This window comes from Urocampus carinirostris, chromosome 5, assembly GCF_059441175.1.
Source record: "Urocampus carinirostris isolate Australia breed hairy pipefish chromosome 5, RoL_Ucar_1.0, whole genome shotgun sequence".
In the NCBI taxonomy this organism is placed as follows: Eukaryota; Metazoa; Chordata; class Actinopteri; order Syngnathiformes; family Syngnathidae; genus Urocampus; species Urocampus carinirostris.
Genome location: NC_142353.1, coordinates 36,866,023 through 36,880,819, shown reverse-complemented (window position 1 = coordinate 36,880,819; position 14,797 = coordinate 36,866,023). Strand labels below are relative to the sequence as shown.

Below are 14,797 nucleotides of genomic sequence, written 5' to 3'. Positions count from 1 at the left end.
ATTCCGTTACTCCCCAAGCCTGCACAAAATGTAGTCATTTTATTCATATTTAATTTATATAGTCTTTTATTAGCATATTTGGTATTGGAGTCATCCAAAAGTAATTGAAAGTAATCCAGTTACAGTAACTCAACCAACCCTGCTCAGAAACTATAAAGGGTATCAAAAAAAACCTCAGAAAGCTTGTAATCCAATCATTTTCCTTTGTACTCTATTTTCATCTCATCTCATCTCATCAGCTACACCCCTTATCCTCAGTAGGGTCACGGGGGTACTGGAGCCCATCCCAGCAATCATCGGGCAGTGGGCAGGGGACACCCTGAACTGGTTGCCAGTCAATCGCAGGGCACACGGGGACAGACAACTCACCCGCACATTCACACCTAGGGACAATTTGGACCGGCCAATTCACCTTATATTCTGCTTTTTTTCACCTCTGGACTTCTGAAATAGTCCAACCGATTTTGTATGTAATGATGTAATGTTCAAAAAACAAAAAAAAAAGGGTGATCACTTTTTCATAAAATCGGTATTGGCATCCTCTGCTGGACTAAAGCGTCACTTCAACTTTCAGCGTCACAAAAGAATTGGAAAATGCGCTTGTATTTGCATTGATTTTACGTACTTAGTGGCTCATGAATCACGCGATACAACAAATCTATGATCTAATTAGTTGCCAAGCTTTCATAACTGATTTGAATCGATTAGTTGTTGCAGCCCTAGGGGTCTATAGTAGGGGTCTTAAGCCGGGACGGGAGAGCAGACGTGATCGGGATCAAAATGGACAAACGGGAGCAAAAACGGGACAGGCGGGGGTCAGAGTCGAAAAAAGGCTTGCCTTGTACACGCATAGATTCGCAGACAGACTGACAACAGGGGATTGACAGGACTGGGTAGTAGTAAGGACAGGGAGCCAATCAAAACCCGCGGCGGTTGGCGCAAAATGAGCGGGCACAGCCGAGTCACATCAGTAATCATGACATATATAGATAGTATGGAACACGAACAGTATGTGCGGATAAGAAGTAGTACAGATATATTTATTTTATCTTTAAATCATATTTTGGTTCAGTAGAATCTGAAAAACATTATTTTTACATGAAATCATTGATTTTCAGTCAAAATTGGCAATTACTAATCCCAAAGGGCAGCAGGGCGGCGCAGTGGTTAGCGCGTGTGCGGCACAGTTCTGAGGTCATGATATCGAACCTTCTGTGTGGAGTTTGCACGTTCTCCCCGTGCTTGCCTGGGTTTCCTCCGGAGACACCGGTTTCCTCCCACATTCCAAAAACATGCATGTCAGGTTAATTGGCCGTTCCAAATTGTCCCTACGTGTGAATGAGCGAGTGAGTTGTCTGTCCCCGTGTGCCCTGCGATTGGCTGGCAACCAGTTCAGGGTGTCCCCTGCCCACTGCCTAAAGATAGCTGTAATGGGCTCCAGAACCCCCGCAGCCCTACTGAGGATAAGCGGTTAAGATAATTGATGAATGAATGGATGGATAATCCCAAACAACTCTTTTGCTACATTCATAATGCATTTTTATCATGATGCATAAAAATGAACTATTTACTAAATACTTTTAGTTAATAGACATTTTAGTATTGTGTTCACATTTAAGACTTATGAAAATAAGATTTAAGACATTTTAATGACAGTTAACGTCTTGTTTTTAGAATTCAATGCCTTTTAAGACTTTAAGGATTCAACTTCTAATAATCACAACTGAGTAATAACATAGTAATAAACGAATAAGGTGAAGTCATTTTAGAAATGCATATCAAACTTGTAACTTTTGAGCCAATCTGTAAAAAACGTTGCCTTATTTTCAAGTGTAGGAAACTAAAGTATCATTTGTCTAATTATTAGCCCATTAGGCAGGATTTTATTGTTCAAGGGAGTTAGGAGTGAGTATTAAACCCCCCTTGCTATGGTTTCATCCATCCATCCCAGGCAGCTGGCAGGGGACACCCTGAACTGGTTGCCAGCCAATCACAGGACACAGAGACGGACAACTCACTTGCTCATTCACACCTCGGTTAATTGGCTGGTCCGAATTGTCCCTAACAAGCATGTTTCTGGAATGTGGGAGGAAACTGGAGTGCCTGGAGCAGGCACGGGGAGAACATGCAAACCCCACCTGGGGAGGCTGTGGTAGCTGGACTTGAATCCTGAACTTCTGCATTGTGGGGCTGCGCGCTAACCACCCATCAGCTGTGTCGCCACGCTACGGTTTCAAAGCGCAGAAAATGAGGAGATCATTTCTTCCTCATGCCATGAGGCTCTTTGACTCCACCCGGGTGAGTAAAAGCCCACATTGAACTCCACCGCCACATTTGCATATTACCCTATTCTTATTACAGTGTGTATTTTCCGTAGCACTATTTATATAATCTATACGACACTTTATATTTGGGTATTTTTGTATTCTATATCTTTTATTTTCTTATTTTATTTTTTAACACAAGGATACTGCTGGAAGTGTAAATTTCCCTACGGGGATGAATAAAGTATCTATCTATCTATCTATCTAAAATCTCATCTCATCTCATTAGCTGCACTGCTTATCCTCAGTAGGGTCGCGGGGGTGCTGGAGCCCATCCCAGCAATCATCGGGCAGTGGGCAGGGGACACCCTGAACTGGTTGCCAGCCAGTCGCAGGGCACACAGGGACGGACAACTCGCTCGCTTGTTCACACCTAGGGACAATTTGGACCGGCCAATTCACCTGAAATGCATGTCTTTGGAATGTGGGAGGAAACCGGAGTGCCCGGAGGAAACCCACGCAAGCATGGGAGAACATGCAAACTCCACACAGGGAAGCTGCGATAGCGTTATAAGGTCATGCATTTGCATATCATTTTCCAAAGTAGACGCACAGAGAACACAAGAAAAATGATAAGTGTTTGGAAATCAAGCCAAAATCTCAGCCCCAGAAGAAAGATTCAAAAGAAGCTAACAAAACTGATGACGCTACAAAACGTAAACGTACATTAAAAGCATTGTGGAAAGAGGAGGTCACGTGGTTTGTAGCCGACGACGCAACGCAAACATTGCATGAATGAAGATAAGTAAATACAGGTACATACTGATGGCAGGTGGAACACAGCGATGTCATATACATGGAATGAATATTATAAGTACATTTATCTGATCTCATATCATCTCATTAGCTACATCGCTTATCCTCAGTAGGGTCGCGGGGGTGCTGGAGCCCTTTCCAGCAATCATCGGGCAGTGGGCAGGGGACACCCTGAACTGGTTGCCAGCCAATCGCAGGGACAATTTGGACCGGCCAATCCACCTGAAATGCATGTTTTTGGAATGTGGGAGGAAACCGGAGTACCCGGAGGAAACCCACGCAAGCACGGGGAGAACATACAAACTCCGCACAGGAAGTCCGGAGCTGGATTTGAACCCACGCAGGAGGTTCCCAAGACATGAACTGTGCCGCACATGCGCTAACTACTGCGCCACCGTGCTAATAAACTTAATTTTAGCTGGACTTGAACCCTGAACCTCTGCACCGTGGGGCTGCGGGCTAACCACCCATCCGCCGTGTCGCCACGCTCCGGTTTCAAAGCGCAGAAAATTGCATTCCTATATTTTTTCTATTACAAACAAATCAAAGCTGGCGCTATGAAGTTTTTTTGTGCGGACATTTTATCGGTATTGCGATATTGGGATTCAGTTTGATGAGATTTTGGTTTTTGTAAAAGAAAAACAACAAAATCTACCCGACACCAACTAAAGCCGGAAAGTATCAAGCAGCGAGAACAGCGGCAGTAAAAGAAATGAGGAAACTTTCCACACACAATGCATCAATTAGCTGTTCCACCCGGTGAGTGAGGCATTAATGATATAGTCATGGCCTGACAGAAACGATTGACAGAACGGGAAAATAATGGAACCGGGCCAAACTGCCTCGTAACTCCGTCTGCAGGAAACTATTTCTTTTCGTACGTTTTTTGAAATTTGGGTTATGAATCGAAGAGAAGTCACCCCTCCCCCTTCAAAACAGGCCCCCTCCCGACGCTTTGAAAGTAAAAGATGAAATTGAAGCACTTTCCTGCAGCCACCGGCACGCCGTAAAACACGAATGCGCGCACAGTAGGGAACACGCAAGCACAACCACCCACGGGGATTATTAACATACTGTCAGGACCAGAACGGAGACAGGACCCACTTGCGTGCGTTTCTTTTAGTTTTATTGGGAAGAAGGGAAAGAATAGTACACATGATCTGTAGATCGTTGGTCGCGGGGAGCAGGTTGCTCGGACGCGGAAGTGGTATTTCCGTGGCGAGCGATGGCAGTGTAGGGATCGGGAAAAAAAAACAGATCAGTAGCTAGGACGGGGGAGCAAAATCGTAATCGAGATAAGAAAAGGGATTGGAGCCGGGAAACAGACGGGAATCAGAACAGGAGAGAGTCAGGGTCGAAGAGCTTGCCTAGCGTAAGCTGAGGTTCGCAGACTGACTGACAACCGGTGACAGGAAGATGGGGGTATAAAAAGCGTCCGAGGCAGTTGGCGCCAAAGGACACATACAACCCCTAGCAGAAAGTATGGAATCACCAGTCTTGGGTAAGCCCTCACGCCGACATTTTATTCCGTAGAAAAACTTAAAACAATCTGCAATGTCGGTTAACAAATATTCAGCCTCTCCTATGTTTTGAAATCGACTTTTTGCTCGGCCATTGTGGAGGTTTAGCATCCGCGTAATCCGCATTAAAAGAAACGACACCCTGCTTTTCTCCGTTTAGCCTTCCGTTAACATTTTGATAGATAGAGACACATCCCCGGGCATTACATCTCCGCTTCCTGACACTAAAGACTCGCTATTAATGCACTTGTCGGTTTTGTTTTTCAACTGACCGACGTGTTGTTTGCCACTCGATAGTTTTAAAAGCGTCTGCGCTCGTCAGGCTACAGCTAACTCGATTAATGCGGGAATGTTTTCAGGAAGTCTTGCGCCGCCAAGGCAGCTGAAGCGCTGCATTTGTCATGATTACTCATTGCACTCACCTGTGCCTGCTCATTTGGCGCCAGCTGCTGCTGGTTACCTGAGTGGTTCCCCATCGTATTTAAGCTCAGTCCTTTCACTCACCATTTGTCAGTCCGTCAGCAAACCTCTGTTTTCACAAGGCAAGCATTTCTGACTCCCGTTTTCCACTTGTCCGTTCCTGATTTCCCTGTTTGTCTCCGGCTACGACCCGTTTTTTGACCCCGACCACGTTTTGATCTCCCGTCCCGGCCAACGACCCGTTTTTTTACCCCGACCACGTTTTGATCTCCCGTCCCAGCTAATGACCTGTTTTTTCAGTCTACTACGCTACAGTCTCCCGCTCCGGAAGATTCACTTACGCATTCCGAACACGCTCCGATCCCGTGAGCAGCTTGCTTCCCGCGCCCAGCAAGCACCGGATATATATTTTCCTCTATATTTCAATAAACTTGTGAGAAATGTAACGTGATTCGGTCTATCATTTGTGCTGGTTCTGACAGCATTATGGGATCTGTAGTTAGTAAGTTACCCGCATTTCTTAGAGCCAGCCCATTATAGTAGGTGTATATTAAATCATATCACAGGCCGGATATACAACCCCTAGCAAAAAGTAAGACATTTTATTCTGTCGGATACATTGACTTCAACTTTCTACCATTTCCTCCTTATTTGTCCTGTTGTGCATTTTCTGTTTTTGTTTTTTGGGTTGTTGGTCTTGACGCCTAGATGTCGTCCTTGGCCTACCACTACGCTTGACTTGAACAACCTTCCCATGCTGTTTGTACTTGGTCCAAATCTTCAATACAGCTGACTTTGAACAGCCCACATCTTTGGCAACCATACGAGCTTCAAGAAGTTTGACGATCCTGTCTTTGGTCTCGAGACATCTCTCTTGTGGCAGCCACGATTTTTGCCAATCCACTTAGTCCAGGAGCCCTCCCCCGTGTGATAACTGCACTGTTTTTAACTGCTGACTAACAAGCAGACTTAATCTAAGCCAGGTGCCCAATTACGGAAAGGAAAGTGACTGGGTGTGTCCTTATTTTCTACTCATGCTACAATGCTCTCATATATACTCATAAATACTACAAAAACACGACAGATATACTACAAAAATTATACTATGGAAATACTGCAAAATATTACTGTAGCTGTCATCAAAACCAGTTAGCATGTAACTGTTAGCATAACTTGATTAGCAGGTACCCGTCAACATAACTCACTAGCATGCAGTCATTAGCATCTCCTCATTAACATGTAGCCATTAGCACGACTCTTTAGTATTTACTTGTTAGCATGTAGCAGTTAGCATGAATTGCTAGCACTTAGTTATTAGCATGTAGCCATCAGCATTACTCGCTACTATGTGGTTTTTAGCATGAAGCCATTAGCACAACTCGTTAGCAATCAACTCGTTTACCTGTAGCATTAAGCATGGAGCTGTTAGCACGACTTGTTAGCATTTACTCATTAACAAGTAGATGAAAGCATCACACAGCCCCAAATAAATATATGTTCCTGCTTCACGAAAATTCCCTTGGGTATTTATAGAACGGATTATCCACGATAATTGAGGGCATACTGTTTACTAGAGGTAAGACCGGGCCTAAAAAAATCCAGCCCGACCCTACCCGCGGGTGATTAAGTTCAAACCCGCCCAATTCATTGATAATTGATTCGAAGGACCGAGCCTGAAGCAAACCCAAATTTTCATGTTATTTGTGAGGATTGTGGAGGAGGAAGGGCGATTTTGGCTAAATCCAACCCCCCGCCACGCCTACTTCTCTCTGACAGCACCGCAGATCCTCCACAAAGAAAAAAAAAAACAAAGAACGAATGACAGCTGGATAATTCTTCAAAAAATGTCAGCGAGAGAGAAGCCTGGCGCATACCCCAAGTAGTGAGTGACATTTTTAGCCCGACCCGCATTTTGGGCTAGGTTTGGGCTTAGGATCTTACCTCTACTGCAGGGGTGTCAAACTCATTTTAACTCGGGGGCCACACGATAGAACAAACATTCTGTCGGGGGCAGGACTAGTAGATTAAAGAGAAAGAAAAAGAGAGACAAAGAAATAAGAGAAAGAGGGAGGGAAAAGGAGAGAGGGTGGGACAAAGAAAGAAAAAGAGAGAGGGAGAGCGTGAGAAACAAAAGATAAAAAGTTGTGAGAGAGGGGGAAAAGAAAGGGAGAGGAAGAAAGCAATCCTAAGAGAAATAGAAAGACAGAAGGAGAGAAAAGAGAAAAGAAAGCGCGAAGGGTATGAAGAGAGAAAGAGAAAAGAGAGAAAAGGAAAAAAGGAAGTTAGAGCAAAAGAAGTTTAAAAGACACAGAGAGAGAAAGAGACAAAGAGCAACAAAGGAAGAGAAAAAGAGAGACATAGAGAATGAAAGAGACAGAGACAGGGAGAAAAAGGGTGGAAAAGAGAGAGAGAGTGAGAGGGAGAGAAATAAATACAAGTACAGTGTCTTTGTGAGAGGCACCTGGCTTTGGCAACATCAAGTTGACATATTTCAACCTGCAGCTTGTTTTTCCCTTGCGCTTCTCTGAGTGTTGTCTCGCGGGCCGGATTCCATCCCTTAGTGGGCCTGATCTGGCCCGCGGGCCGCCGGTTTGACACCTGTGCTCTACTGCGTACGAAAAAACACAAAACCCAGTTACGGCCGTCATCGTCGTAAAATACTGTAACGGCATTTAGCATTTTTACAGTGGAGGAGGCGCGCTTGCGCGTTAGCCGCGAGCTGTAAAATTTAACGAGCGTCTGGTCAACATGAAAGACTCGGTAGCTGGTCCAATCAGAAGCAGGTGTGCCGGGCCCGTAATGAGGGTACCCGGCGGGCGATCGGACCCGAACCCCCTGTGCGCTAGCCACGTAATGGCGCGCTAACGTCAGACAATAGCTGCGGCGGCAACGATTTGCTATGCGCGAGGAAAACTTCTTACGAGGCCGCTCGACATTTTTTTAGCATGATGCTGATTCTAAATTTCAGAGGTTTTCAGACCTTTATCGTGGCCAAATTCAAGCACTTTTTAAGGACTTACAAATTCAATTTTCCAATTTCTGCAGTACAAAAGAGAAATCGGGTATGAAACACATATTTTGCAGGTATACAGATGCGATTTTTACATTTATCGACATCAAATTGAGATTTGGGGGAATTTGACGGATATCGGTATCGGCATTATTTTCATTCGACAAGCCGATTATTATGTGTCATGCAGCCGTAGTTCTCTCTCTCTTGCTCCTACTCCTCTAACCTGCTATCCACCCCGCGCCTTCTGATTGGATAGGCAACTAGGGGTGGAGCCACTGACGCAGTGGAGAGCGGCAGCTTAGCTAACTGGTCCTGAATTTTTGTGATTAAGAGAGTAAAAAGGGTTGTTAACGTGGTACGTTCAGGTGGAGACTGATAAATTAGCTCTTATCATAACTTTAGTTTGTCGATTGAGCATGTCTGACCATCATTGAGAGAGAGGATAAAAACCATACAAAAGTGAAAGTGATGAGCTCTTATCATAACATAAGTTCATCAATCTGGCTCTAAAACAAAAGTGCCCACTTTTCAATTCGAAGCTCTGTTGAAATTCTGTTGCACTTTTTGTTTTAAGTTATTTTATGTCATATTGGTTGATTAGCTGGTAACTGCCAGCATAACTCACTAACATGCAGTCGTTAGCATATCCTCATTAACATGTAACCGTTAGCACGGCTCTTTAGCATTTACTCATTAGCATGTAGCAGTTAGCATGACTCGCTAGCATGTAGTTAGTAGCAGGTATATGTCATGTTGGCACTATTTTATTTATTTATTTATTTATACTTGGTTTCCTTTTGCACTATTTAAAATCTTACATAATAATTTTCAAGCTTTTAAAGCAAATGATCGGCCTCGTATTGATACTAATAATCGATATAAACCCTGAAAAACCCATAGCGGTCCATCCGTACTACAAAATAATGCCGCTGCCGTTGATCAGGAGGGAAAAAGAAATGCAATGGCAAAGTGGAACCACCAGAGCAGGCTGTCAGCATCATTTTTAACCGGACATGTTTTATGTTTCTTCATTTCATGCGTGGTCTATTGAATCAGTCGAGAAACACGGCAACAATTTCGAGCATTAACAAGCACCTGTAATTCAAGCACTTTTCAAACCTTGAAAATACAAGAATCTTTAAGGATTTCAAGCACACGTACAAACCTTGAAATTTGGGTTCGCAGGAAATGATGCATTCTGTCCATGGGCGGGGCAATTCGTTTATTCAAGAAGAAAACATGGAGAGCAGATTACAACTTTTGTGGTGATATATTAAAAATGTTCTATGTACAAATGTTTGGACCACAAAATATAAACCGAGAAATAAAATAAATGGTGAAAAACACAACAAAAGAAATGTTAACTGAGAGGCAATCACTCATTTCTTACCACTCAGCTGCACTCACTGGAGCAAGGCATTCTGGGAGATGGGCTTGACTAGTGGTTTCCTTGCTTTCTGTAATTTAGCACGTAGCTTAGCATGTAGCCGGGTTGCCAGTGGTGTTCCAAAAAAGCAACAAATAAAAATGAAAAGAGTAACAAAATGAAACAGTAACAAAATGGTCATAAAAAGTGAACAAAATTTGATATTTTCACATCGGTATTTCCATAATTTGAATAATGAATACTGACACCACAAGGGCAACAAAATGTGATCCTACGCCATGAAAAGACTGAAATATCCACTTAGTGAGCTAGCAGCTATTTAAATGAACGTTTTGGTAACAAACTCCAGTAGATGACCGTTTAAGCTAAACATGGACATTTGCTAATGCTAACGTTTTTTTGCTAAATTCTAGAGCAGGGGTCTCCAACCTTTTTCAAGCTAAGAGCTACTTTTTGTATTTATTCGCGCAAAGTGGACCCAGTTTGATCTGAATTTCGAGAATAGCCACTTAGCTAGATTGTTTCCTGAGGAGCTAGAAAGGTATCTTGGTAGTTAGCTACATCAGTAAACAGGTAAAAAACAAAAATGGAGCAAGATAAGCAAAAAGCGATCTAAATAGCCAGATAATAATCTAAAAACAAAAGCTAGAAGTCCAGCTAGAAAGAAGGCCAACATTTAGCTAGATGACTAGCAAAAAAAGCTAAAAATCCAGCGAGATAGCTTGCTAAATAGCTAAAAAGGTATCTTGATAGTTAACTACAATGGTAATGGGAGCTAGAAAGCTAGCTAAAATAGTAGAAAGCCAACTAAATAGCCAGATTAAAATCTAAAAACAAGGCAAGAAGTCTAGCTAGAAAGGAGGCCAAAACTTAGCTTTATAACTAGCAAAAAAGGCAAAAAGCAAGCAAGATACCTTTTTAGCTATTCAGCAAGCTATCTTGATAGTTAGCTGCAAAGGTAAAGAGGTAAAAAAAACAAATGGGAGCTAGCAAGCTAGCTAAAATAGTGCAAAGCCTATTAAATAGCGAATAGAAAGCTAAGAACAAAGCTAAAAGTCTAGCTAGGAAGAAGGTCAAAATTTAGCTTGATAACTAGCAAAAAAAGGTAAAAAGCAACCAAGATACCTTATTAGCTATTCAGCAAGCTATCTTGATAGTTAGCTGCAAAGGTAAAGAGGTAAAAAAACAAATGGGAGCTAGCAAGCTCGCTAAAATAGTGCAAAGCCAACTAAATAACGAATAGAAAGCTAAGAAGAAAGCTAAAAGTCTTGCTAGGAAGGAGGCCAACATTTAGCTTGATAACTAGCAAAAAAGGTAAAAAAGCAAGCGAGATACCTTTTTAGCTATTCAGCAAGCTATCTTTATAGTTAGCTGCAAAGGTAAAGAGGTAAAAAAAACAAATGGGAGCTAGCAAGTTAGCTAAAATCGTGCAAAGCCAACTAAATAACAAATAGAAAGCTAAGAACAAAGCTAAAAGTCTAGCTAGTAAGGAGGCCAACATTTAGCTTGATAACTAGCAAAAAAGGTAAAGAGCTAGCAAGATAGCTTGCTACAAAGCTAAAAAGGTAGCTTGATAGTTAGCTAGAACGGTAAACGGGTAAAAAACTAAAAAGAAGCTAGGAAGCTAGCTAAAATAGTAAAAAGACATCTAAGTAGCCAAATAGAAAGCTAAATTTTAAAAAAGCTAGCTTTAACGAGGTCAAACTTTGATAACAAGCAAAAAATGTCAAAAGCTTGCTAAATACCCCAAAAAAGTAGGACGGTTAGCTACAAAGCTAAGAGGTAGCCAAGTAGCTTTATAAAACCAATAAATTGGAATTTAGTTTGTTGTATTTTCTATAAAATAAATAAAAAGACGAATAAATACATTTGTTTAATATCTGTAACAATCATTATACTTTCTCAATTAATTGCTTGAAAGTAATTCTCAATACTTGAATACAAGTTTTCTCTCCATGAAACCCATGAACTGGAATTGATTTATTTGAATTCATAAAATAACAATTCATCACGTTATTACTACGTCGTTACTATGTAATTACCAATTATTGAAAACAGGGTTAAATACTCAGTCAAACCAATGAAATATAATGTGACTAGAAAATCACAATGACCCAGTACTGGTGAACTAATTTCAGAAGAGGTGGCCGGGAACCTCAGCTGTATTTAGGGAGCACCCTGGCGCCCGCGAGCGCCGCGTTGAAGACCCCTGCTCTCAAAAGTAAAAAAAAAAAAACTTCAGAATTTGTTACTAGCATGAGTTAGTGTATAAACCAATACAGTAAATGGAGTTGAAACAATATTTAGCTTCAAATCCGAGTCTGCAAATATTCTAGGGTAAGGGTCAAATATTCACAACGTAATTAAGCGAAACCACAATAAATTGATTCACGATTGCTAATTCACTAGCAAAGAAGCTAGTCACTCGCCTTACTGTAATCAGTATGAGAATTTTCGGTATAAATTGTCACTGCTAACACGCTAAACTGAAAGCTAAACACTAGCTAGCTCCGGGAAAATGAGTCGGCATGACAGGTTAGTGTTGTACTAAATTTGTAGATGCTAGTAGGCTAAACGTTAGCCACAAAACAAAAATTGTCAGCCCAACCTTATGTGTACTGTAATCCCTCGCTGCTTCGTACTTCTCGGCTTTTAGAAATTGCAGGTTGAAAAATATTCTGCGATCCATTATCCCTGATTGCATGTTGCTGTAAGCGGGGGCCGGCAAAGCGCATTTTTTTGAGCCTGATGGATTTTTTGGGAATGTTCTGTCCACCATGAAGTGAACAGCACTTATGAGGCTGCGATCTATTATCCCTGAGCGCATATTGCTGCGAGTGGGGACCGGTAGTGCGCGCTTTTGGCTTTCTAGCGGCTCTTCTTTAACGCATTCTCGCCTAAAATGAACTGCACTCCTTCAGCCGAGATCCATTATCTCCAATTTCATATTAGTGAGAGTACAGGGTCAACTATTGCTGGGAACAGGGACAGGCAGAGCATATTTTTGTTCCATTTTGGGCCATTGAACGGTGCCAGTGTGCATTACCTAAAATGAACTGCAATCCACTATCATCAGTCACCAATTGCTTCGAGCGAGGAACACAGAGAGCAAATTTGAGTCATTTGTGGTGTCTTTTTCTGTTCTTTGTGCCTAAAATAAACTGCACTTGTGCGGTCACAATCTATTATCCCGGGTCAACTATTGCCGTGAGCCGGGGCTAGTAGAGCTTATGTCAACAATGTATACCGTAATCCTCGCCGCTTCACACTTTTTACTCTGCGGCCTCTGTGCTTTGCCGCTTAAAAATATTCCGCGATTCATTATCCCCAGCAGCAATATGCGATCGGCAGCCGGCAGAGCCTATTTTTGCTGGGCCTGGTGGATGTTTTTTGCCATTATGGCCACCCAAAACTGAACTCACGTCTGTTATCTCCGATCGGATCTCTGCAAGAGGGGACCGCCAGCACGATTTTGTCAGGCAGGACAGCTCTTTTTGGCGTTACTCTGTATATCTGCCTAAATGAACTGCACTTGTGCAGCTGCAATCCATGATCCCCAATCCCATATCGCATAAAGTGGGGACAGGCAGAAGGCACTTATGTAGGAAGGCATTCCGTTCTTGTCGCCTTTTTTTGTTCAGCTTTTCTTGTTGGTATTTTGGCTCATCTAAAATGAACTGCACTTGTTTGGCTGCAATCCATTATCCCTGATTGAGTATTGATAAGAGCAGAAACCAGCATAGCACTTTTTTTCCAGTTCAGGCCATTGAAGGGTGCTATTGTGAATTGCCTATAATAAACTGCAGTATTTTAGCCACGATCCATTATCCCCAGTTGACTATTGCTGGAGGCGGGGACAGAGGGAGCAAATTTGTGTCATACATGTCATGTCCAGCATAGTCGCCGTGGCAACCAGCTGGCCCCGCCCCCTGGGCACCAGCTGAAGCAGATCAGCTAATTGCATGCTTGCTACTTAAGGTTGGGTTGTGGGTATTGCGGGTGTTGTCTCATTACACATTTTCCGTTTTGTTATGCCCTGTCCTGTTTTGTTTGAGTCGGAGGAAACCTGTACTTGCCCATTCTGAGTGTAAGAATGTTTTTGTTCTGTTTTGTCTCGGAGTTTTGGACGACTTTTATTTTGTTAAATAAAAGTTATGATTGTCAACGCAATTGAGTTCTCCCTTCCTGCTTCCTGCCTCCGTTCTGGTCCGGTCTCCCTCGTGACAATACATGGCAGCTCTTATTTTGTTTTTTGCCTGAAATAAACTGCACCCGTGCCGTCGAGATCCATTATCCCCGGTCAACTACTAGTGTGAGCGGGGTCCAGCAGAGCTCATGTTAAAAATGTACGACGGCTACCCACTAAGGTTTCTGTTCCCTATTAACAGCGATAAACGAAGGATTACAGTAAGTGGGACACAACTTTTGTGTTTTCAGCTCAATAAAGTTTGAATGTTGTGTTAAGCGCAAACACTCAGGGGGTGTACACAAGGGAGAATATAAAAATGGAAATGTGTCTGGACAGCACCACAAAAACAAGTTGGTACGATAAAATAAAATACATCAAACATTGACCCTCCTCTGAGCTCCAGTGTGCTTAAAACACAAAGAGGAAGTAAAGGAAAAAAATCCAGAAAGCGCATCCACGCACTCATACACACACACACAGTGCTTTCTTTTTGAGAAGAAGGACCACAGGGATGAGAAAACCTTTTGAAAAAGCCCCAAAGGCGAAAAAAAATAGTGATTTGGAGAAAAGTTTTTGGGATAGTAAATAAAATGTACGTCCTCAGACTTTTGGGTTCCCATTTGTTTCCTCTTGCCTTAAAAGGAGGTCCTGGTAGTCCCAGGTCCAGGTCACTGGTTGACGTGGGGCCTGAGGGCCTGGTAGAGCCCCTCGAAGGAAGGCCTGTCGGTGATGTCTCGCCTCCAGCAACACATCATCAGCTCAAAGAGGGAGGGGGGGCACAGCGGAGGAGCGTACAGGAACACCTGTCGGGAGGCGGGGTTTAGGTCGGCGGCCATTTTGATTCTCGGCGGACCGATTCAATCCTATGCTGTATCTCCAGCGCGCTAAGAACTTTGACATTTTTATCTTTTAATATCTCGTGCAACCATTCAATATGGATGGTGTAAAGTGTAAAAAAGTGGCGAGTCGTTTCTTTTAAAATGAAAGTGGAATAAGAAAGAGCTTGATGCGGTTGAGAAAATAGTCGGAACGCTTTTTTTCAGCCACTTTTTATCACTGAGGAGAACCTCTTGAAGCGCATCTTCCAAAAGTACCGTATTTTCCGCACTATAAGGCGCACCGGGTTATAGGGCGCACCCCCAAAAAATAGTTTTTGGTCCTATTTTTGACATACATAAGACGCACCGG

General features: G+C 42.7%; 1 protein-coding gene across 1 annotated transcript in view; it reads right to left on the bottom strand.

The window, feature by feature from the left end:
- Positions 1 to 9,240: 9,240 nt before the first annotated feature.
- Positions 9,241 to 14,797, bottom strand: part of ddr2l (discoidin domain receptor family, member 2, like) — a 45,278-nt gene continuing 39,721 nt past the window's right edge. The window contains exon 18 of the mRNA XM_088336659.1: positions 9,241 to 14,412. Within this exon, the coding sequence (XP_088192785.1) occupies positions 14,278 to 14,412 (135 nt within the window). The 3' untranslated portion in view covers positions 9,241 to 14,277. The remainder of the gene's footprint in view (positions 14,413 to 14,797) is intronic.